General features: G+C 37.2%; 1 protein-coding gene across 1 annotated transcript in view; it reads left to right on the top strand.

Annotated features, from left to right (window-relative positions):
* The window catches only part of SLC4A4 (solute carrier family 4 member 4), a 356,758-nt gene that overhangs the window by 253,056 nt on the left and 79,880 nt on the right, over positions 1-23,822 (top strand). Inside the window, exons 13-14 of the mRNA XM_042984402.1 lie at positions 10,072-10,205; positions 17,019-17,290. Coding sequence (XP_042840336.1) covers positions 10,072-10,205; positions 17,019-17,290 — 406 coding nt within the window. The remainder of the gene's footprint in view (positions 1-10,071; positions 10,206-17,018; positions 17,291-23,822) is intronic.

Raw genomic sequence — 23,822 nt, 5'->3', positions numbered from 1 at the left:
ATAAATAATAAATAATAAATAAATAAATATTATTATAAATATAATAAATAATAAATAATAAATAAATATTATTATTATAAAAAAATAAAAATAAAATAAGTATTTAATAAAATATCCTAGTATTTTAATAGGAAACATTTTACCTGTAGTCATTGTACTAGGTTTTCTTATGATGATGGATGACTTAGGTTGATATTTCTGTTGGTTTTATCTATTTTAAGGATGAGGGAGTAAGGTGATTTAATATGTTGAAAAGTATCTCAATACTGAAAGGACCTGTACTTGAACATACAGAAGTTTTGATGCTCTGAAGTAGAAATCTTGACTTGGCATCAGGACAACAAAATATTTTGTGGATTTGGTGCTAAGTCCCAGATCACTTCCCAGGCCCATGACAGAGGTTGATTTATTCCTTTGCAAGTATTTATGGGGTGTTTACTGTGTGGCAGACACTATTTTAAGTGCTGGGGATACAGATAAGTAGCCAAAACAGATAATAATCCCCATTCTGATGGTATTTACAGTCTAGGGTGTTGATAAGGCATTCTTTTTCTATGTCCCCAAGAGATACCAGTAGTGGTATATAGGGGATTATTGAGGGGGGTAAAGCCCTCTGGGTCTATTTGACCTTCTAAACACTAGATCAGAACTAAGCAGGACATTGGCACAGCCTGAAGTAATCTTCAGTTATATCACATGCCTTCATAAATGTGGCAACGGGTTATTCTCAAAAGCACAAGTAGCTCAAGTGAGTCAACTGAGAATAGTGTCCTTGCTTTTAAAGCAGACAGCTCAGAGATAGTTCATATAGGGTCTTTATTGTCAGGCTACAAATAGACATGGGTGCTGGTACAAACGTGTTGTGAAAACACAGATGAGTCACTGAACTGTTGTTGTTTAAGCAACTCTTCTGCCAGCTTCCGTGCAGGAGGTCTTGCCTGCTTGAAGACAAAAATTTACAGTTAAGCATTTATTTCAGAGCTGAAACAATATATAAATTATGATTAATATTAATCATAATAAAATATATGTATATTTAATCCCACATACACACCTGTGTGTATACATCTATCCCCCACATCATTAGAAGCAGCTCTTAGGAGCCATACATATGGATCATTTCCCATGGACCTGTGTTCAAAATAAAACAGTTGAAGCTATGATGGATCCAAGCACAATCAGTTTATAATGGCAACATCCATGACTGCATGAATCCTCCAAGTTGGGCCACATGTTTGGACCATCAGGCTGCTCTGAGAGCACTCTAAGGCTTTCAGAGGAGGTATTCATGGATTCCTTAAGTGTGGCAATTAAAATTTAGCTTGGATTTCTCAAGTGACTGAACCCGCTTTGCTAAGAGTTGACCTCAGATTTATCTTGGATCTAGCCCTGGGCTTGTGCCTCTTTTCTGTTCATATTGTTCAGCAACAAAGGACTAGAACATATGCTTTCTGAGGTCCAGGAATTGTGCAACACTCTTATTATCCTTCTCAGTATGTTCCACTGTAATAATGCTCTTGTCCCCTTGCCATGCTATGAAACAAACAAAAGGTTTTCAGTCTCACCATCCTAGAAGCATGTTCTTTCCGGAACCAACTCTGTGACCATGTGTGCCAGCTCATTGCATTGTAGTTATATTCTTGGTTGCCAGGCAGGTACACTGTTCTGTTCATTTAGATACTTCTGATTAAATTGTTAAACATTGATTTAACAAATACTTATGGATAGCTTAGTCTATGGGCAAGTTACCTGTACAGGGAACACTTTCTGATGTTCTGTGATAAGTCTCTATGTCACTTAAAAGTTGTTCTTAGCTTTATGGACACAGAAAAATCTTTGAACTCAAATTGACATTGTTAATTGTGAATGAGCATAGTCTAGAGTGAAGAAAGTCATTTAAATTTTTTTCCCCAGAGTAAATATAATCTTATTTTCACAAACCTTTTAGCAAAAGGATACAGTAAGATTTTTAGAATTCTGTGAATTTTGTGATATTTATGGAGCCTAACGGAGCACATTTTAAGGAAATTTGTCTCATAATAAGGAACATTTATAGCTGGCATCTCCAAATTTGAAGCTTTATTTAAACATACTGCTGTGCTGAGAATATTTAATCAATCTGCTGAGGTTGGAAATGTATCGTTTCTTATTCACATGTGATATTCCTCCATAAGATAGACACTTCTTTATGAAGGTTCTCATGTGCAGTTTATAGCAGTAAGAGTAAAAAAAATTGATAATTGCTTCATTGTAGTAAGGACTGTAGAGTAATTTCAACTTACCTAAATGTTGTGCTTTGGCACCAAAATGCATTTCTTTCTCTAAGTGGAAATGCAAGGTGATATGCTCATCTGCCTGACATAGTCTTCCAGAAACATATCACAGGTTTAAAAAATTAGGTAGAGATAGTCTGTTGGCATGAGGCAGTTGGGTTGTTGTGGTTGGCAAAACTAAATGTGCATTTGGTGACAAAGTAAGGGGCTTGCATTGTTTACTTGCCTCCAGTGTGCTGGCTGTTCCTTCTCCCAGGAAGCAACTTAACTAGATCATTTGCTTCACTTCATGTACAAGTTCTGAATCAAACCTGTTTGATTAAGGTTAAGTCAAATGTAACCGAATTTTTCACTTACCCGAACATATTTGGTTGGGTTTTTTTCAATGGAAAGACCTTTGTCAACTCTGTTTTCTTGGTGATTAGAAAATGATAGTGATTTGGGCAGGCTGGCAGTCCCAAATGTTGCTACCTTCTAAAACTATTTTGTGTTTGTCTTGAAATAATTTTGAAATGGCTTTATTTTTAATAAGATATAATTATGCACTGTAGAAAACTCAAACAATACAGAACAACTACATAAAAGGTAATTTTGCCCTTAAACTCATGACTCACAAATAGCCATTATGAGCATTTTCATAAACATCTTTCCTACATCTTGCAGTGCATGTGGAAACAGATAGATTGATGTATAAGATTTTATATAAGTGAGATCATATACCTGCTGTTTCATAACATGGCTAGTATTAAGTGGAAGTTTTTCCACTTCAATGTGGACCTTGAGCATTATTTTTAATGACTACATCTTTTATACACATGATGATACATGTCCTATAATTTACTTAATAAATCTCCTGTTAGTACACTTTCAGTTTTCCCGATTTTTCTCAATTATAAACAAACTGTGGTGCCTAACTACATTTTCATTCTTTGTAATTATGTCCTTGGAGTAAAATTCCTAGCAAATGTTTGCAGGATATTTTTTTGTATTTGTTTTAAATTACACTCCACAAAGGTCATCCCAGCTTTTACTTCTACCAATAATGGACAAGACTGTCCACATGCATGCACTCTTGCAAAAACAGGATTGTGTACCATATTTTCATTTTTGCCATTCAGTGGGTGGAAAAATGATAGCTCATTCTTACTCAATTCAGATTTCTTTGATTTTTAGTGAGGGCGAATATCCTTCCCCATTTTTATTGGCTGTCTACACTTTGTATTTGTGTCCTTGGCATATTTTCCTTTTAGGTATTTGTTTTTTTTCTCATTGACTCATAAGAACTCTCTTTGTGTAATAAGGATATCTACCCTTTTCTTGTCAGAAATATCCCAAATACATTTTTCCTAGATCTATCCTGTGTCTTTTCACCTTATTTATGATTTCTTTTGCTATATAAATTGTAATTTTTATGTATTCAAAATCTTCAATCTTTTATGGTTTCTTATTTTCATTATATACTTAAAGAGGTTTCCCCACTCCAAGATTAGAAAAATATTTACCCACATATCTTAGTTCTTTTATGTTTTCATTTAAATTTTTTATCCATCTGGGATTAATTTTGTGTAAGGTTATACTGGCATTTGATGTTTGGGTACTTCAGATGATCTAGGTACCTATTCACAACTCTTCAAACAAAAAAGTATCGTAAAGCCTCCCCGTCTTGCCCATCCATTCTATCAGACTTGCAGTTGTGGCTCTTTGGTCAAGGTTTTGGATCACACTTTTCTTTAAGCAGAGAGCTAATTCATCTTTCAGCTTTTTCTCTTTCTTCAGTCCTGCTGGGCAGTGTAAACAGAAATCCTGTTCATGACGACAGAGCGCTTTTAGGCAGAGTAGATGGCAATAAGGATTTGGCAGCTGTGATCTGTCAGGACAGAAATCACTGATTTATAGGCTGCAGTTACACAGGTGAAATAAAAAATGAGGGTTGGATATCCAGTCTTCTTCCCCAGTGTAGATGGATGGTCTGTGTAACCCTAACAAATGTCAGCAGGTGGTTCTTATTTTGAGAGGAAGGGAGTTTTTTTTGAATTGGTGCACCTCAAATTTGAGCTGCATGAAAATCAACTGGGGAACTTTGAAAAAATACCAATTCCCCAGGCTTGATCTTCAGATATATTGATTTAATTGTTCAAGGTAGAGATAAGGAATCAGTATTTTTTCTTAAAAAAAAAAAAAAAAAAGCTTCTCAGATAATTGTCATGTGACCTAAATTTGATTTAGAGACTTTCATCATTTCTTCACTTATTTTTAATCATGTGGCTTGGCTTTTAACTGGGGACCTGACATCAAAACTCCTGCAGATAATTCGGGTCTTGACTGCCTGTTTCCAATGGATGTGTTTAAGTGGCATTAGGCTGTATCATTTTCCTTGGCTAAATTTCAGATTTGGAGACACAGCTAGAGAAATTTAATTTTATTATTCAACATTCCACACAGTTTGTATAAATTATAACCAATACAGGCTGAAATTTCTCTTCTTATGGTTAGAAACATTTTAGTTTTCTTAAAAAGCTTGAAATATAACAACAATGTCAGTGAATACTTTATCATTTACTACCACCAAAATATTTTACTTTCCAAGTTTTACTTGGTTGAAAATTCTCAAAGCCATAGAAAATTTTTTGTTTTCTTGGGCAGTTGTGTCACTTTTCTCCTGTTATTGCCATCCAACCCCCTCCCCCAACAGTTGTGATTATTATTCTAAATAATGAATTCCTTAATAAAAAGGACAGAAAACAAGCAGGTCATTCTTTAGTGTTATATGAAGATACTCAGTTGCAGTGAAGTCAAAATTGACAGTGTACATTTTTAATTTTTAATGTTTTGTTATCTTTTGAATGTGCTTATTTACCTTAGCAACGACAGGCATGATGGCCCTGGTGACCCTTGTCACAGGTAGTTCGAAGATCTGAAACGCTGGTGTTACCAATGATGGTTGATTTTTTTTTTTTTTTAAAGACTCTTGTTCTTATGGTCTGACTTCTTTTATGCTTGATCTTTCTGTTATGGGACTTGTGCTGATTTTCTTGGCTGTTTTGCCAAACAGGGACCATCTTTGGTTTAACATCGTACCCTGATGTAAGCAGAAAAGTGTTCATACATTGTTTTGGATGTGGGTTTTGACTTCACTGCTGTAAAGTAAAACAAACTATTCTGATGTATTATAGTTGATTCCATGTGTTTAGTAACACAAGGAATGAAAAGAAATAATGGCTGTAGCGTGGCCCCCTAAGGCTTCTGTTGATTTAGGATTTGCTCTGAGAAATATTGGAGATCTAAAGAGGTTTTTTTGCCCCTTTTCCTCTGAGGACTAATCTTCATCTTTTCTTTTATGTCACTCCTTTCGACTTTCTCTCCCCATCTTTTCCCTCTTTTGAAGAAAAGAGAAATAATAGAGCCAGGCTGGGAAGAAGGAGATGAGAAGTAGTGAAGGAAAGAAAACAAACATTTTATTGTATCTCTATTATTAGCTTTTTATATATTGTCTTTCTTAGTCCAATTATTCTGTGAAATAGCAATTGATTTTACAGAAGAGAGAGTTAGCATGTAGAGGATTTGGTGACTGGTGGACCTGAGATTTAACTCCAATATACTTCACTCCAAGACATGCTGTTTGCCCTGAGCCACCTGGAAAAGATGTCGGAAATCAGCTAGTTCAGCTTCCCATCTTATATCTAAACGAATGCATTGTGCATATGTTACTGTTTATAAAAAAGTTATCATATATCAGAAACTATACTAAACATTTTTCATGTGTTGTCTAATATGCATCCTAACTGTATAAGGCATAGAGAGATTAAGTAACTTGCTTAAAGTCATCGATTGAGTAAATGGCACAGTCTAGATGTCACTTTGAGATTTTTTTGATTCCAGAGTCCATTGTTATCCTCTACCATCTTGATGTTTCTCTTCTACATGAGGAAACTAAATTTTTTTTAATTATGAAATCTATTGTAAAATTGCTTTCCATACAACACCCAGTGCTCATCCCAACAGGTGCCCTCAATACCCATCACCCACCCACCCCTCCCTCCCACCCCCCATAAACCCTCAGTTCTCAGTTTTTAGGAGTCTCTTATGTTTTGGCTCCCTCCCTCTCTAGCCATTTTTTTCTTCCCCTCCCCCATGGTCTTCTGTTAAGTTTCTCAGGATCCACATAGGAGTGAAAACATATGGAATCTGTCCTTCTCAAGGAAACTAAATTTGACAAACTTTAAGTGACATTCTCAAGATCATCAGTTCTCTGATGACAGAACAAAGTCTAGACTCTAGATTTCCTGACTGCTGGTTCTTTGCTCATTCTGTTGTTCCACAGTGGGTGGTATGTGCTCAGAAATGGAGTGAAGTAAAAGCCTAACCAAAACAGAGCTGTAACATTGTGCCACCTGGTTCTTCCACACCTCAGAGCTCAGCCACACGTGTCCTCATGGACTGAATGAGAAATAATAGAGGCAGGGAGAAACTGGGGGCAGAAGAGTCTTTATGAGTTATATCTATTAAAAATATACACACCCACACATTCTTTTCTTTCTTTATATTACTGAATCCTGAATATAACAAATCAGAAAAGCGTTTCTGATAGTTCACCTAATAAATAGCTTTAAATTCTTGTTAGTTAAACTGAAGTTATTCATTGCATGAGATTATTTTTTTACATTTCTGTATTGTCAAGACTAACAAATCAAAACGTGGTGAAAATAGTTCTTTTCTCAGAAATGCTGCAAGGATCTCTAAGTTTAAGCAAGTTTCCAGTGTAGTGTGTATAATAAATCACCTGTCTCTGTTTCAAAATTGTCAGCAACAGAATGGAAACTGTAGCACTTACCAAAGGATCAAGTACTGAAATAAAAATAATCTGCCTTTTAACAGCACATGGTTTCCATAAATCAAAGCCATCTTCTGGGAGAAATTCCTTGTTATCTTTACTGAATGAGCAACAGCGGCTGTTGACCTTTGATAAGTGGAACCTAGGGTATGATTTGGGTATTTCTTCTTCAATTCCTTTAGCGTTTCCTGCACACCTACAGAGCACATGGAGGGATAGGGCAGAGCTTGATGAGAGGAAGAAAAATAGGAAGGCCCCGGAGACCCTGTGCTTTGCCCTCAGAGAGATTGATAGTGATGGCAAATCAAGTAGAGAATTCCCAATCTTGCATTTCTTCTTTCTTCCTTCCTGTTCTGTCTCACGCCCAGGTGGTGCTGTATTTTGATACTGCAGTAGTAATGAGAAATATGTCCTTCTCTGTGCTTGGTGAAGAATGACACAGTATAACTCTACCTGTCACATTCACGCAGAGGGTGGCTTGTCTTGCCACATGGGGAGCATTCCGTTCCTACCCTTTCATGTTACACACACTAAAGTCAGTCATGAAAAAGAAAGATAAATGATAAAGACGTTTTAAAAAAACCCGATGTCAATGCACAGGAGGTGGAAAATTGCACTTCCAAGAAAACCCCAGCTGAAGCCAGCATACTTTGTATCCTTTCTATGGGTGAAGTCGTGGTTGGGCAGGTACCCACACTCCAAAGACTTGTCGTGCCACATTGAACATGGTGGACTTGTTCATATCACTTAACTCTCCTGAATCTCAATACCTTCACATGTAAGAGATCAAAACTATTTGTTGGGCACAAGGGACTGTCTTGTCTGCATAAATGCAGCCTGGTTCTGCCAGCCTTGTGTGTTATTCTTCATTCTGTCTGAAAAAGAAGGAGGTGGATACTCTGATTATGTGTGGAGTGGTTACAAAATATTGAGATGACATTCTTCAGTCATGTAGTAGAGCTCACGGCCATGGAAATAGGGTTCCCTGTCCTCCCCCGCTCCCCGCCCTGCCTGGATTTCAACCTAGATTTCTCAGAAGTTGTTCTGAGTTGTGTCAGAATATAGATACTCTCGGTGTGAGAAGCTAGTCTTATTTGTCAACCCTTGTTTTTTTGCCCTGTCCCCACCCCAGCCCCATTAATACATGATGCTGTTTTAAAGGATTTTTAACTGTTTTCTGAATTGAATGGTACCCTTCAAAGAGAGGATGTGCTATTGCCAGTGCCATTTTAAGCATAACATTGGTGGCTCTGATGCAGTGTAAAAAACATTTTGGGTAATCATAATAGGGGTCTCTTAGGAAGGCTTTTGAGTAGGTATAGCACTTGAAGTATTTAAGTTCTGTAGGTTGAATTTTTTTTTACTTCTGTCATTCAAACTTTTATTACTTAAAAAAAAACATTTTTTTACTTGAGTGTAGTTTACATACTATTTTACATTACTTTCAGCTGTTGAAAGAACATAGTGATTCAACTTCTCTGTGTGTTACGCTGTGCTCACCACGAGTTACCTATCATTTGTCACCATACAATGCTATTACAATGTCATTGACTATATTTCCTGTGCTGTGCCTTTTATTCCTGTGATTTATTCATTCAATGCCCATAACTTGATTAAAAAAAAATTCTGTGTGATCATTTTGTTATATGATGGGTGAATGAAAGTTGCTGGAGAACTTTTGGGGCAGTAGAAAGAGGTGCCTTAGGCTCACAGGCAGATAAGTTAACTTTTTATTGGTGGGGTGCAGGGAATCACTGAGGGGTATCACAGATTATCCAGAAATCTACTCTGCTCCAAACAGAGGGTAGTTTAGATTAAGAGATGGCTTGCTTTATGTAAAAACATAAATCATGCTTCTATGAACAGGTAATTTGTTACTCAGTTGAAAGGAGAGATCTTCCTGGCACCATTTTGTTTTAGTATGATTTAGTATGTTTTAGTATGATCATAGACCCTATGATTAAAGGGTCTCTTGTCACCTTTTTATATTTAAAAAGGTCACCCCTTGATATAATACTATTTCAAGTTTAGATCCTCTTGCAAATAAACATGTGCTTTTCTAACTAAAATTTGAACTATGAAAAATAGAGGAAATGGGCTAGTTTGCCATCATCTGAGGCCTTGGTCCCAAATGACATGATTAAAAAAGTTAGGGTAATCTTTTAAGTCAATGATACTTGATGGTTCATCTTTCTTTGTTCTTGTTAGCCTAAAGGAAAACAATGGGTTGGGTTTCCAGAGTTATAAGTACAGGAAAGTGTGGCCACAAAGATTTAGTTATTCATGTTCCTACACATGTATTTCATCTAAAATAAATTAAAGTTCTTCTATCAGTTTATATTATATACTATATATAATATAATATGTGTAATATATATATATAAAGATTTTTTTTTTAATTTCGGAATTGGTATGTTAGAGATTGCAGGATGAAGGGAAAATAACTTTTTGTGTCTTCTTTGCTCCCCTCTCAAATCTTTCCTTTAGAAAAAATAGCCTTTGTGTTTAAAATGTAACTACTTGTAAGTACCTGCTATGCGCAGGGTGAAATCAGGCTGAAGCAAACACTGAAGTTAAACACAGAGAGAAAAGCGTCACCCAAAGTACTAAATCATTTCTACCCACTTGGTGGGATTACATAATGTGATTTTCCATACAGAAGCTTCAATTAATATTTTTAGAATGGATCAGAGTCACCTTTTGCCTTCTGTAGTCAACCACCAGTCATTATAGTTACTGTAGTTTTTTGGAACAAGTCAGCCCTTCCAGTAGGGAGGAATGACTAAATCGTATGTGAAATAGATGGTGATATTCATACTGGTAAGAATCTCAATTCTTTGTGTCTATTGTCTGTGTTTGGTATGGCCTTTGTAGTAGCATATTCATGTGCTTAATTTCCCTAGTGGCGTCACACCTGGGAGGAAGAAAGGTGTGTTTCTCCTAACAGTTCTCTTCTCTTTCTATCAGGGCGTGTTGGAGAGCTTCCTGGGCACAGCTGTCTCTGGGGCCATCTTTTGCCTGTTTGCCGGTCAACCACTCACGATTTTGAGCAGCACAGGACCTGTCCTTGTCTTTGAGAGGCTTCTATTCAATTTCAGCAAGTATGTGTATACATGTCTAATTATAAATTAGGATTAATTCTAGAACACAGTCTAGATATAGCACAGAATAGTAATTAGGTAGATCAGAATATGGGCATTTTGAGATTTGGAGGTTGAAAGGCCCTTGGAGATTGGGTAGTCCAACACTCATTTTACATTTGATTCAGCTGAGGGCCCATATGTTGTACTATCTACTTGCCCTCATCATTATTCTCTATCCTTCTAGTCCTGCTTTGTGCCACAGGGGCTGACCCAAACACTAAGTCTCCTTTGCCCTCTGGCTTATTGTTGAGTTAGACTAGTGCACGAGTAGGACAGGAAGGGAGGGAGAGAGGTCAGGGTGTGGGTCCACCTCCCTGTACCTCACAGTCCCTGCTTTAACACTGCAGTCTGGCAGTGGCTTGTCCCCTGAGTAGAGCCTCTGTACAGTGGCTCCACTGGCCTGGCTCTACCCTCACTAGGCTCTGGTGACTCTCTTCCTTCCTTGGCCTTTTGAAGCCAGGAGGTAAAAATGGCTCCCTGATGTTTCCAGTTCCTGAGTACTTCGCCATTCTCTGTTACTCACACATCTGTAAATAGCCCATTTATTAAGTTTTCCTCACAAACCCATTTGAGAATGCCATCTATTTCCTGTCATGATCCTGGCCGACAAGAAATGAAATGTCTTGTTCAAGGTCCCATGGCTCATTAATGAGAGACTAGTTGTTCCAGTGATCCACTGCTCCTGACCCTGATTCCAGTGTTCTTAACTAAAGATTCATTACAAGAGTCAGCTTAGTAATAGCATTTGTTGAGTGTTGATCACATACCAAATATTATCCGAAGTGCATTACATGTACTTCCTCATTTCATTCCTGTAGCAGTGCAATGAGGTAGGGACCATACCCTGTTTTATTATTTTTATTTTTATTTTTAAATGTTTATTTATTTTTGAAAGGGGGTGGGGAGAGAGAATCCCAAGGAAGCCCCACACTCAGTGTGGAGCCCGATGTGGGCCTTGATCTCAGGACTGTGAGATCATGACCTGAGCTGAAATCAAGAGTCTGATGCTTAACCAAATGAGCCACCCAGGCACCCCCACCCCCACCCCCATACCCTGTTTTATAGATGAGAAAACAGGCAGGGAGAGGGTAAGTGCATTGCCATAGGCCCCATTACCAGTTGTTGGTAGGACTGGGATTTGAATTCTGCTTTCTGACTCTGGATACTATGCCTCTTATGGAATTACTATACACTCCTAATGGGCATAACAATTGTGATATCGTATTTTCTTTTAGAATTTGATGGATCATTTTAAGAAGGAGAAAATCTAGTTAAGCGAATTATCCAAGTGGCCACATTAGCACACAAATAAATTCAAAATCAAATTGGGTATTCTGGCCTCTTTCTAGTGAACTCGATACCTCTCAGAGAGAATTGCCTTTCCCAACAGACCTCAATCCTTAGGCAGATTGCAGAATTTCATATTGACTTGTTGGAATTTCCATATTCTTATATTGTTATAAATTTTTAAGATTTTGTTGTTGGAAGTTTTGTTACCTACATGATACCTCATGGACTCAAGGGCTGATAGAATAGCCTTTGAAACTGTATGTTACCATCAAAAGCTATCACAAGATAGAGAAGGCGGTGAGAATTTAAAACGAGTGTTTTGAAAACTGGGCTGAGAATATCAGCAAGATCTTATGAGAGTTTAAAGCAATAATGTGAGTTTTCTGTAGCTCATCACTACAAATCCCTCCTCCATCATAATTCTCAGAAGGACATTGGAAAGAATTTCTATTCGTGTCAGTTTATAGAAAGTCAAACCATTTTTATATGTTTAAGAAAACATTGTGTGAGACAAGAAAGCTTTTGTGGAAAGATGGAACAAGCATGTACTATAAACAGGAACAAACATGTGCAACCTTTGCAGAAAGATTTATTGGATGCAATGTGATCAGAGCCTTAATATACAGAAAATGTTTGCATCCCAGTTTACTTTAGATAATTGTAGGATAGAGATTATTTCCTTTCACTAAGCAAGTTCCTTTCTCACTTTCCCTTCTGTTTCATCATAATTGGTAATGTAAACATAGTTCCAAGTGATTTGAAAACAGTTGTAAAGCAACAAGAAACATTTGAGAAACTGTGCTTTAAATTCATCACTGAGTAGCATGTGGTGCTTTAAGGCAAACCATGTCCTTTTGTTCATAATGCTGTGTCATTTGCTTCTGTATTGTAACAACAGTGCTAATATTTTGTTTAGATATAGAGTATTTGTGTAGATCACTATTTCTCAAAGTGTATTTCCTCAATGATTAGTCCCATTTAGATGTTTCATAGAAAAAAAAGCTTCTGTGATCCCCATAAATCTGGCAAATGCTGTATATTTGCTTCCTCTTAGTAATTCATTTTACATTTCAGCTTACTAAGGGATCTGAGAAGTCCTTTAGTAAAGAAACTGCTTTAGTCTGTCTTGCCCAGATTTCCCCCCCAAAATATTTTACCGTTTTTTTTTTTGAAAAGTAGGTAAATCTTTGTTTTATAGCTTCAGTGGACTCAAGCGTGACTCCACATAATCCACAGATTTCCCTCTGACGTGGAATACAGGTTTTAATGTTTGCCCTATAAACTGGAGAATCATTAAGGAATATGAAAGATGTTCTGTCACCTTTTAAAATTAGTAACAGAATGACAGCTTACAACTTTCCAAATGACAATTGTAGTTTTTTCCCCCTAATTCTACAGTCTTCTTTGCACTGTTTTTACACATTGTAAACCAGTAACAGAGAATTAGATACCTTTTCTTTTTCTCACGCAAAGAATCTGAAAGTTTTTTTTTCTTAATGTTTACTTTTGAGAGAGAGAGAGGGAGAAAGATAACGTGAGTGGGGAAGGGCAAAGAGAGAGGGAGACACAGTATGAGGCAGGCTCCAGGCTCTGCTCTCAGCTGTCAGCACAGAGCCTCATGTGGGGCTTGAACCCACACAATCCGTGAAATCATGTCCTGATCCAAAGTTGGACGCTTAACCGACTGAGCCACCCAGGTGCCCCTGAAAGTTTTAACACTGTGTCTAAGCCATGTAGAAACCTCTAATTCAAGTTGGATTTTAGCCTGTATAATTGCATTTAGTCATTCAATAATTTTTTTCCTTCTATTCTTTGAATAATTTATTTAGAGGCCTTCAAATGATTGTTTTCTTCTATTATGTTGTTGGATTTATTCATGTAGTTTAGGGAGTTTACATTTGTCAGTGACTTGAACATTAATTTCTGTAGCATGCCTCTGATGAGTTCTTCTGTTTGTCTGTACCTTGGTTTTATGCTACTCAGAAACTATAAGTCAAAATATCTAGGAACACTGTGATATCATAAGGATATAAACCCATTTTCTCATTTGAATTCACCATAGTTTCTTTTGTCTCTACTATCATTTACTGTTACTTTTTATAACTTAATTGCTATTTAAACTTGGCACTAAAGGGACTGATAGTCTTATTGGATGTAATATTGCCACTTTATTGTAGTCATTACTGTTGATCAACTTGTTTTAAAAAGTTTCTCATCTCTTATTCCTCTTTCTTCTTGCTGCTGTAAACATCACTTTTATAATGAAGTGCCATCGGTTTTAGTGATTTTATTTGGGTTATTCTTATAGAGCTACTCTGGGAATATTTAAGTATTTTAGAGCAGCTATTTTGGTATATTGTTTAGATCCTAAGATTTAAGTTTATATAGGCATTTTTTCCCTTTGTACTCAAACTGAGTGTTCCTAACCATTAGCTGGTTATTGGATTTGTTTCTCATCCTGTCCTATAAACATCAATTCTCTAAACAACCATTAGCATTCTTAGGACAAATCAAGACTGCCCTGTCATCTTGTTAGGGAAACAAAACTAAGTAATTGTTTAAAACTTTTTATTTTAAGAAAAAAGTTTGTTGGCTCAGAAGTAATAAAACTGTTTCTTAGCCCTGACTCCGAGGCTTGATTCATTGTGTGATAATGTAAATTATCTCAGGTTCCTAGAATTTAGCTTTTTCTATAGTCTACTTATCTCACAGAGACAAGCATAGGATTAAGCAGTGGGATTGTAGATCTAAAGAGAACTATAAGGGAATGCAAAAGATGTCCTCAGGAAGATTCCAGGATTGGGGCGCCTGGGTAGCTCAGTCGGTTGAGCCACTGACTTCAGCTCAGGTTATGATCTCACGGTTTGCGGGTTCAATCCCCACGTCAGGCTCTGTGCTGACAGCTCAGAGCCTGGAGCCTACTTCGGATTCTGTGTCTCTCTCTCTTTCTGCCCTCCCTTGCTTGCACTCTGTTTCTCTCAAAAATAAACATGAAAAAAAAAAATTGAAAAAAAGAGGAAGATTCCAGGAAATCCATAGGAGATAACTTTCTGCCCAAGTGTTAATAATCTCCTGCTTTGGTATTATATTCCAATTTAGGTGATTTGGTGAAAAGAAGGAAAAAAAGGACAGTGATTTTAAGGTCCACCCTAAATACAACTCAGGGGAATGATGGTGAAATTTTTAAAGGACCAGTCCAAGAATGCAGAGGTTTGGTTTCTGGTCCAGCTCTGCCATTAAAACCTTGGCATTGGATAAATGACTTAACTTCCATTGGCCTTGGAGTTCTCATCTATAAAATGAGACATATTTGACTAACTGGTATCTATATTAAGATTCTCCAGAGAAACGAGACCAATATAATAAAGAGATTTATTATAAGGAATTGACTCACATGATTATAGAGACTAGCAAGTCCGAAATCTGTAGGTTGGGCCAACAGGCTGGAGACCCAGGAGAGCTGATGTTCCAGTTCACATTCAAAGGCTGTCTGCTGTAGAAACAGAAAAGGCCATGTTCCATATCAAGTCCAAAGGCAATCTTCTGGAGAATTTTTTCTTGCCTGGGGTTGGCAGGTATTTTGCTGTGTTCAGTTGAAAGATTTGATTAGATGAATTTCACCCACGTTATGGAAAGCAGTCTGCTTTACTCAAAGCCTACCAATTTAAATGTTAATTTCATCAAACTCATCCTTATAGAGATACCAAGAATAACATTTGGCCAAATATCTGGGTACCACATGATCCAGCCAAGTTGATGCATAAAATTAACCATCACAGTATCTAAGGAACTTTTAATTCTAATATTCCATAAAATTTTCACTCAGGATCTCCTGGCTCTCTGTGAGAATACTTAGGTCATGGCAGTAACTGTCTCAAGTCCAAAGCCATAGGCATGCCTTAATTCATCTAGCAAGTTCTCATTGGAAACATTTAATATGCCAATGATTGTGTTAGTAAGAGAATTTGAATTTTATTCTATGAACAGTGTGAAGCCATCAAAAGGTTTTGAAAGGGGGTAGGGAGGATCTGATTTACATTTAAAAAGATCATTTTGGCAATAATGTGGAAAATGGCTTTGAGCAGGGCAAACATGGATATCAGTAAGGACGTAAAATCAAGCAAAGACTTCCTGGTGGCCCAAACTGGATTGGTCGTGGTGAAGGTGTTGATACCATACCTTCAGGAATATATTAAAATACATCACTATAAAAGATACTTGTTTAAAATCAAAGCTGTAGAGCATCAAGTATGCATGATCCTTGATTTATTTCTTTTTCTCATAGAAGAAATACAATGACTACTGTTTGCTTTCTCATCATAAATGATGAGAAAAAGGGGCTGCTGGGTGGCTCAGTCGGTTGAGCATCTGGCTTTGGCCCGGGTTATGAACTCATAGTTTGTGAGTTCATGTCCTACATCAGGCTCTGTGCTGACAGCTCAGCGTCTGGAGCCTGCTTCAGATTCTGTGTCTCCCCCTCTCTCTCTCTGCCCCTCCCCTGCTGTGCTCGCTCTCTCTCTCTCTCTCTCTCTCTCTCTCAAAAGCAAATAAGTAAACATTAAAAAAAATTTAAATGATAAGAAAAATACTATAATCTTCACATAATTTTAAGAGAATCAGTATGAAATGGTAAAATGTCAACACTTGGCCCATATTTTCCTAAATGTGAGCTCATTTACTTAAAAGGAATGGAAAGGGCTTTGAAAAACAATGGCCTCCTTTGATGGAGGCAGCCTGATCTAAGACTACTGTGGGAAAGGAACAGACCAAAAACAAGGTGGTCACAAGATACTTCACACACCACTTAAGCAGAAGGATACCATGTCCATGAACAAGCTTCACAAGAAGGATACCATGTCTGTGGTTGCATCTGGCTATGACACAGCAAGAGAGCCTTTCTTGATCTGAGTACAGTGTAATTATCCTATTTATCCTTAAATACCTGGAGTTTTTCCTACAACCCCCAGCCAGAATTAGTTATTCCTCTGTGACACTCTGTGGGAACCTTTAGATATCACTTAGTATTTTCTGGTGTGATTATGTTTATCAGTTTGTCTCCCTCAGTAGATTGCGATGATGTGGGAACAGAGAACCTATTTATCTTAGTGTCTTCATTAACCAGCGAAGCTCACAAACATTTATTGAGTGCATACTGGGTACCAATGTGACACTTTCAAATTGTTTATTTTCTAAACTCCATGAAGGCAGAGTTTGAATGAGAAAATTGAGTTATTTACCTGCAAATGGTATGACTACTTTTGATGTGCCATTCTTAAACTTTCAGGATTATTTCTTTAATAATATCACGAGACCGAATCCTTAGATTTGGTATTTTCTGGATAAAATCAAGAATGAGATTTATATTTAGTGGCTAAAAGTGATCCTGTATTTTTTGCAATCATTCTGCCGTCATTGGGTAGTTTTATATTACTCTTTGTATTCCATGGCGGAGTCTAAAATACCTTTCTTTCTTCTTTCCAGGGATCATAATTTTGACTATCTGGAGTTTCGCCTTTGGATTGGCTTGTGGTCAGCCTTCTTGTGTCTCATTTTGGTAGCCACAGATGCCAGCTTCTTGGTTCAGTACTTCACTCGCTTCACAGAAGAGGGCTTCTCTTCTCTGATTAGCTTCATCTTTATCTACGATGCTTTCAAGAAGATGATCAAGCTAGCTGACTACTACCCCATCAACTCCAACTTCAAAGTGGGCTACAATACTCACTTTTCCTGTGCCTGTGTGCCTCCTGACCCAGGTGAGGACACCATGCTTCATGTTGGTGCTTACCCTGTGTTTGGAGGAAGGTGTAGGCTCCATGCATGCAAGCTTTCAGCATGGTATCATGATCATCAGTAAAAGGTTTTATTTTATTTTCTCTGAGAAACCATCCTGCCAGATTTGAAGTTTTATTACCTAAGGTATCTTAGCCACGAGATTCAATCAGGAAGAGAAACCAGGAGCTCTGAAATGAACTCAACTTTGAAATTAGCTCAAACTGCAGTATTTGCAAGGAAATTTAGTGTACATTATTCTTCATCTTATCTGATAGCTGAGGAAACCAGATCCAAATATTAACATATAAGGGTCAGACAAACCCAGTCCTCTGAACTTCTGTCCCATATTTTTCTGTTTTCTTATTGCTCTAGGAATCTCTTCCTGAAGTAAACTCTAAATAGATTATTTTGAGCTTATAGAAGAAACAAGATACTGTTGACTTTATAGAATTTGAAGCATGAAGTTGAAAAAGAAGTTCAGATTGTAGTCTCTTAGCGGTAAAGAGGAGCCTTATAGTTCATCTGTGCTAGACCATGTAAGTAAGAAAGGAAAAGAAGAGATAAGAGAAAGAAAAGAAGGAATGTTATGCTCTCAGGGAAGATTTATATTCTAGAATTAGGAAAGATATAAAAGTAAAAAGTAAGTTCTGGGTAAGGAATATGATTCTATACACCCTAGCACTCTAGTATCCCTCTAGCCACACCTGGGTCAGCACCAGGACTTTTTCCCAAAAGGTGCTCAACTTGGTCTTTGGATTTTTTTAGGGTAATTCATCATTTTATGATATGGAAGGCATTTGGAAGAAAGGATTCACTTTGGGGAAAGTTGTTTTATATCTGTAGAAGTTTGTGTCAGATAATTAAATGGTAATAGTGTTAGTTATCCCAGGTCATGCAATTAGCTACAAGTTATTGTCCCTTAAAATAAAAACTGATACACATTCCATGTAGGTCTTGTAGCACCAGGAGTACAATAGCGTATGGGGGACCGTGTAAACCTGAGCAGAGATGTAGGACACATTCATGCAATATGCACCTTTACGTATAGATTCTGCAGGAAAACCTCTTCATGTTTACAGTAAGACAGACGTGGGTGTATCGTAGACTAGAATGCAGACAAAATGATTATGAGTTTAAAAACAGAACAAAGAACTTTAATGCTGATGGCAAGCCGTGTTAGATTGCCCTCAGATATTTTGGTGCTGTATTTGCAATCTTCTCTGCCACTTGGGTGGAGAAGCCTTAGAAGACCTGTATGCATCTTGAGTGACGAGTGACAAGAGAACAGTATGTCAGTAACACTGATGAAAAGATAGGTCATTGTTGGGCTTTGCACTCACGGATTCTTTTGTCTTATTTAAGGACAATCAACACACATTGACATAAAGCGCATGCTTAAAAGCAGGAGTGCTGATTCATAGGGGCACTTGAACCCCAATGTTTATAGCAACACTTTCAACAATAGCCAAACTATGGAAAGAGCCTAAATGTCCATCAACTGATGAATGGATAAAGAAATTATGGTTTATGTACACAATGGAATACTACATGGCAATGAGAAAGAATGAAATATGGCCTTTTGTAGCAATGTGGTTGGAACTGGAGAGGGTTATGCTAAGTGAAATAAGTCATATAGAGAAAGACAGATACCATATGTTTTCACTCTTATGTGGATCCTGAGAAACTTAACAGAAGACCATGAGGTAGGGGAAGAAAAAAAAAAAGAGGTTAGAGAGGGAGGGAGCCAAAGCATAAGAGACTCTTAAAAACTGAGAACAAACTGAGGGTTGATGGGGAGTGGGAAGGAGGGGAGGGTGGGTGATGGGTATTGAGGAGGGCACCTTTTGGGATGAGCACTAGGTGTTGTATGGAAACCAATTTGACAATAAATTTCATATTAAAAAAAAAGCAAAGTGGAGACAGGTATGAAGTGAAAATGTAGGCAACATGAATGACATATAATCACAAAAGCTTTTTATTATTAAAGTGTGTACTGATGACAAATATTTCATAACTTAAAAAGTGCTTAGAGAAGAATAGGCACTCAATACATGATAGATACTATTATTAGGATCAATTAAATATGCTTGAAACACAGATGTTACCATTACACAATCATGTAGAACTTTTCCTAAATAAGAGTAGAGTAACCATCCATTGTGTACTTTCAGGGGAAGTCCAGACTATGTGCAAACTATTGGCTCACAGACATACTTAATTGTGGGATTTTGAACTTTCCGTTTCATTTATTTCTATCTTTATGTATTTATATGTCACTATTTCTTTATGAAAAAAGTGTGTAATCTGACTTCATAGGCAAGTCTAAGTAGTCATACAGTAAATTTTTTAAAGGAAAAAAATACTCCTCACTTTTTTGAGGTTTGAAGTATTCATAAAGCCAGATGAGGGCTTTGTCAGCACACGTGTCACATAGAAGGTCTACTTACCTGAGGCTAATGGAAACTGGGGCTCATTGTTTTAATTGGATGCTGGCAGAGATCATAATATAGAGCCAAGGAAGACATATTTGAACGTTTTAATTGTCAAAAATACATGAAGATTTTATGTGTAACTTTCCTTCCTAGAAGGACCATTGTTTTCTAGAAAATGTCATTGTGAAGCTTGAAACCTGCATAGTAAGTAGTCACTGAAGTGGAGATAGATGGCTTTTCCTTTGACCTGTTTTCCCCAGCTTGTATTGGAAGTCTGTCTTACAGAGTGAGGAGTTGTCTTGGAAGGACTCTGGCAATCTCTACTACCTCCAAGTGGGACCAGTAGTGAAGTGTAGCAGGGCTTTGAAGTCAGAAAATCTAGTATTTAAGCCCCGCTTGGCTAATCCTCTATGTGCAACTTCAGGCAAGTTCCTTTTCCCCGGGTGCCTCGCCTTACCTTCCTCATTGGTAAAAAGGGGTTAATAACTGCACCTACCTTATAGAATTGTTATATTGTGTGGAAAAACTGAGGTATTTTCTAGTACAGACAAAGTACTTAGGACGGTTTCTGGTATGTAATGACCAATTGCTAACTGACACTGTTACTGTGGTTATTATTATGTATTAAAATTTAAGGTTAGTAAGTACGAATGATGGAAAAACAAACCAGTCTTCATCATGCCCCCTTCTGAGCAAACACTATTGGGCAGTTGGCTTATTTTATGACAAGACTGTTGGTCGCACCCCATATTTTTAGAGTTGTCCAGGTGAAAGGCACTCATGAAGGGTATGAACATGAATGGGAGGGATTTCCTTAAACTATGGAAATAAAATGTCTGTGGTTGGGAAAAAAGGCAAGTGGATATCTCCACTTTCATGATAAACCCTTAAGATTAGTGATTGTGTGTTTCTCTCCTCAAGATCTTAATACTTTTTGAAAGAAAACTATATACCACCGTCAATTTAGTACTTCATCATAGCAAGTTGAAAAATGATAGTTATAGAATAATACAGTTGCATGTACAGCTAGAGTAAGTATTCTAAAAACAACAAAAGCCTGGCCTTTCATCGCAACATGCACTCCTAGTAAAAGAATTTAGTCAATGAGTCAATAATATTTAAACTGGCGGATTACTTGTTTTTCAACACTGGGATGTGTGTAACAGTGAACCAGCAACTACACAGATGGAGACATAGGCCTGCAAACTGAGAAGTGATTGTACAGGAAAGGAAATAGGGGCCACTTAATCACTATGAAAACTTGATTCACAGCTACAATAAGACTGTGAGTTTTTTGTGCTTTGTGAAGACAACTCTTCCTCCTCTTTTCCTTCCTTGTCTGTCCTGTTCTCACTTGCTTCCATAAATCTTCATCACTTCCTGAGTTTTCTTTTCTTCATGCATCTTTCTCTCCCTTCCTTTCATCCCATCTATTGCTCAGGGACCAAAGTCATACTGAAGAACTAAGGAAGCCCAGTTGCAAGCACTAAAAGGAAAATTAGCTGTGTGGTTTGACAAAGCAGCCAGGGTCAATACATGGTTTTTGTGCTAAAATTTCTCTTTCTTAGAAATAGAGTTGCTATTAATTGATGGAGAGGTAATAGAGGTTATATCCCCACTGCGCCTTGATGTTTACATAGCAGAGATGTATAAGAAAGATGACTCAGTTCAGAAGCCAACAGTGCAAACTAAAAAATGTCCAATTAAAGGACAGTCCACAATATTACATTTCATCACCCACATCCCAATTGGGGAAACTGTTAGCGTGATAAAGTGTGAACAATATGTGCTTTGGAGTAAAGGAAAGTGACCATGATTCAGGTCTAACCAGCAGTGTGACCATGGGCTAGGCTAATTACCTAATTTCTTTGTTTTTCTTAACCTGTGAGCTGGGTTAATAATTGTACCTACTCTTAGAAGTTACCATATGGATTAAATGAAATAGTATATGTAACATTTGCCACCTAATAGACACTGAGTAAAAATTTGTTTTTATTCTTATTTCTCCTTTTTCCACAAAAGATGCCCCAGTCAGTTTAATCTTTTAGTTGTATTCTTTTAAAGGGGTTCAAACATTTAATTTTCCCTGAAATTTTCCTAATGGAATATACTAACTAGGTTCTTACTAGAAGCCTCCCCCACCTCAACTGCAAGTTAACAACTAATGTGCTGTTGTAGATAAATATGAAACATTGGAGCCATATTTAAACAAAAAAGTGTTAAGGAGTTCAGTACATAGTATTTAGATCATTTAATATTATTCCATTGAATCTCAAGTCTACAAAAGTGTTATACACTATATATAATGTGGAAGAAGGCTAGAAAGTCCTTTCCCCTTCCCTGAGGGGAAATGTTCATTTCTTTTAAGTTGGTCTGATTCACTCAAAAACAAATGACAGCATTTTGTAAATAAGGAATAAGATATGATCTTTCTTCTTTCTTTTCCCCCCTCTCCTCTCCCTCCTTCTCTTGCCCTTTTATTCCTTTCCTTTCTACTATCAACAAAAATTTATAGAGGGTCTTTTTCATTGCTTTTTAAGAATTGTGCTACTTCAGTGAACTAGACTACACACACACACACACACTCCACATACACCTATACACTACACCACACACAACCCTATACACCACAATGCACACACCTATACACCATACCACACACACCTACATACTACACACATACACACCATACCACATACACCTATACACTATATCACACACATCACACACACACACACACACACACACACACACCTATACATCATACCACATGCATCTATACACCACACACTTGCACTTACATATACACCTCTACACAACACTGCACACACACACCACACTGCACACCACCATACCACACACACATCTATACACCATACACATACACACATCACACACACCTGTACATCACACCACACACACACACACCCCACATATACGCTGTGCACACACACACAAATATACTCACATTGCTTTTTATAAAATGTGTTGTTTTAAAATGTGTTGTTTAAATGTAGAAAATAGTGTTAATTACTTTTTGAATGAATGAGGCCAGATTTTCATTTGACCTACACTTTAGAAATACATTTCCACTTAAGTACCTGTGTTCATTTGCCTGATGTGTCAAGGTTGCAATGAGTGTGCACTCAAGGGCATATTAATATTTTAGAAAGGGTCAAAATAAATTTTCTAACCAGGTGTGGTTTTATACCTGGAGGGGATAGAAGCCTTGCTAAAAATGATAAACAAATTAGAGAAGAAAGAAAAACTGCCTCAAGGGAGTAGATTCTATACTTTATTGTTAACAGAAGGGATATATTTTATTGATTCATTGTTGACTGTTCCAGGGAGAACATGCTTAATAATGGATGAATGATTAAGAGGGATACTTTCTCAAGTACTGAGACATCATGGTCTATAGTATCTCTAAGTAAAAGATGGCTTTTTCCCTGAGTGAAACTCTAAGACCAAATGATTGAAAGTAGCCATGGCTTCCATTTCCTTTTTTTTTTTTTTTTTTAGAATTATTTATTTATTTTGAGAGAGACAGAGGGCAAGCGGGGGAGGAACAGAGAGAGAGGGAGAGAGAGAATCCCAAGCAGGGTCTACACTGTCAGTGCAGACCCTGATGCAGGGCTTGAACTCACAAAACTGAGATCATGACCTGAGCTGAAACCAAGAGTCAGACGCTTAGCCAACTGAGCCAGGTACCCCTGGCTTCCATTTCTACACCTTTGTTTTATTCACAGCATGAGGAGGCCTCCCAATGATCTAAAATGGTCGTCACTAGAGTGGAATTTCATTATCATTCCTTTCTATATTATTTTTCTATTATCTTAATAAATGCTATGCACCAAGATGTTACAACCATTAAAAGGAACTGCTCGATTGTGTCTCCTGTGGTCCCATATTATAGTCGATATGCGTTTTGTAATTAGAAAGCCCATTAAAAGAAAATTAGGAAATAAAAGATAATCCTAATTTATCTTCCATGACCTGCATCATATTCTATGCAATTTTATTTTTATTATGTATCATTCCCTCTTTGGATTATAAAGTAGGTTTAAATCATAGACTAATG

The sequence above is a fragment of the Panthera tigris genome, chromosome B1 (genome assembly GCF_018350195.1).
Source record: "Panthera tigris isolate Pti1 chromosome B1, P.tigris_Pti1_mat1.1, whole genome shotgun sequence".
NCBI lineage: Eukaryota > Metazoa > Chordata > Mammalia > Carnivora > Felidae > Panthera > Panthera tigris.
This window is presented reverse-complemented; position numbering and strand designations above follow the sequence as displayed.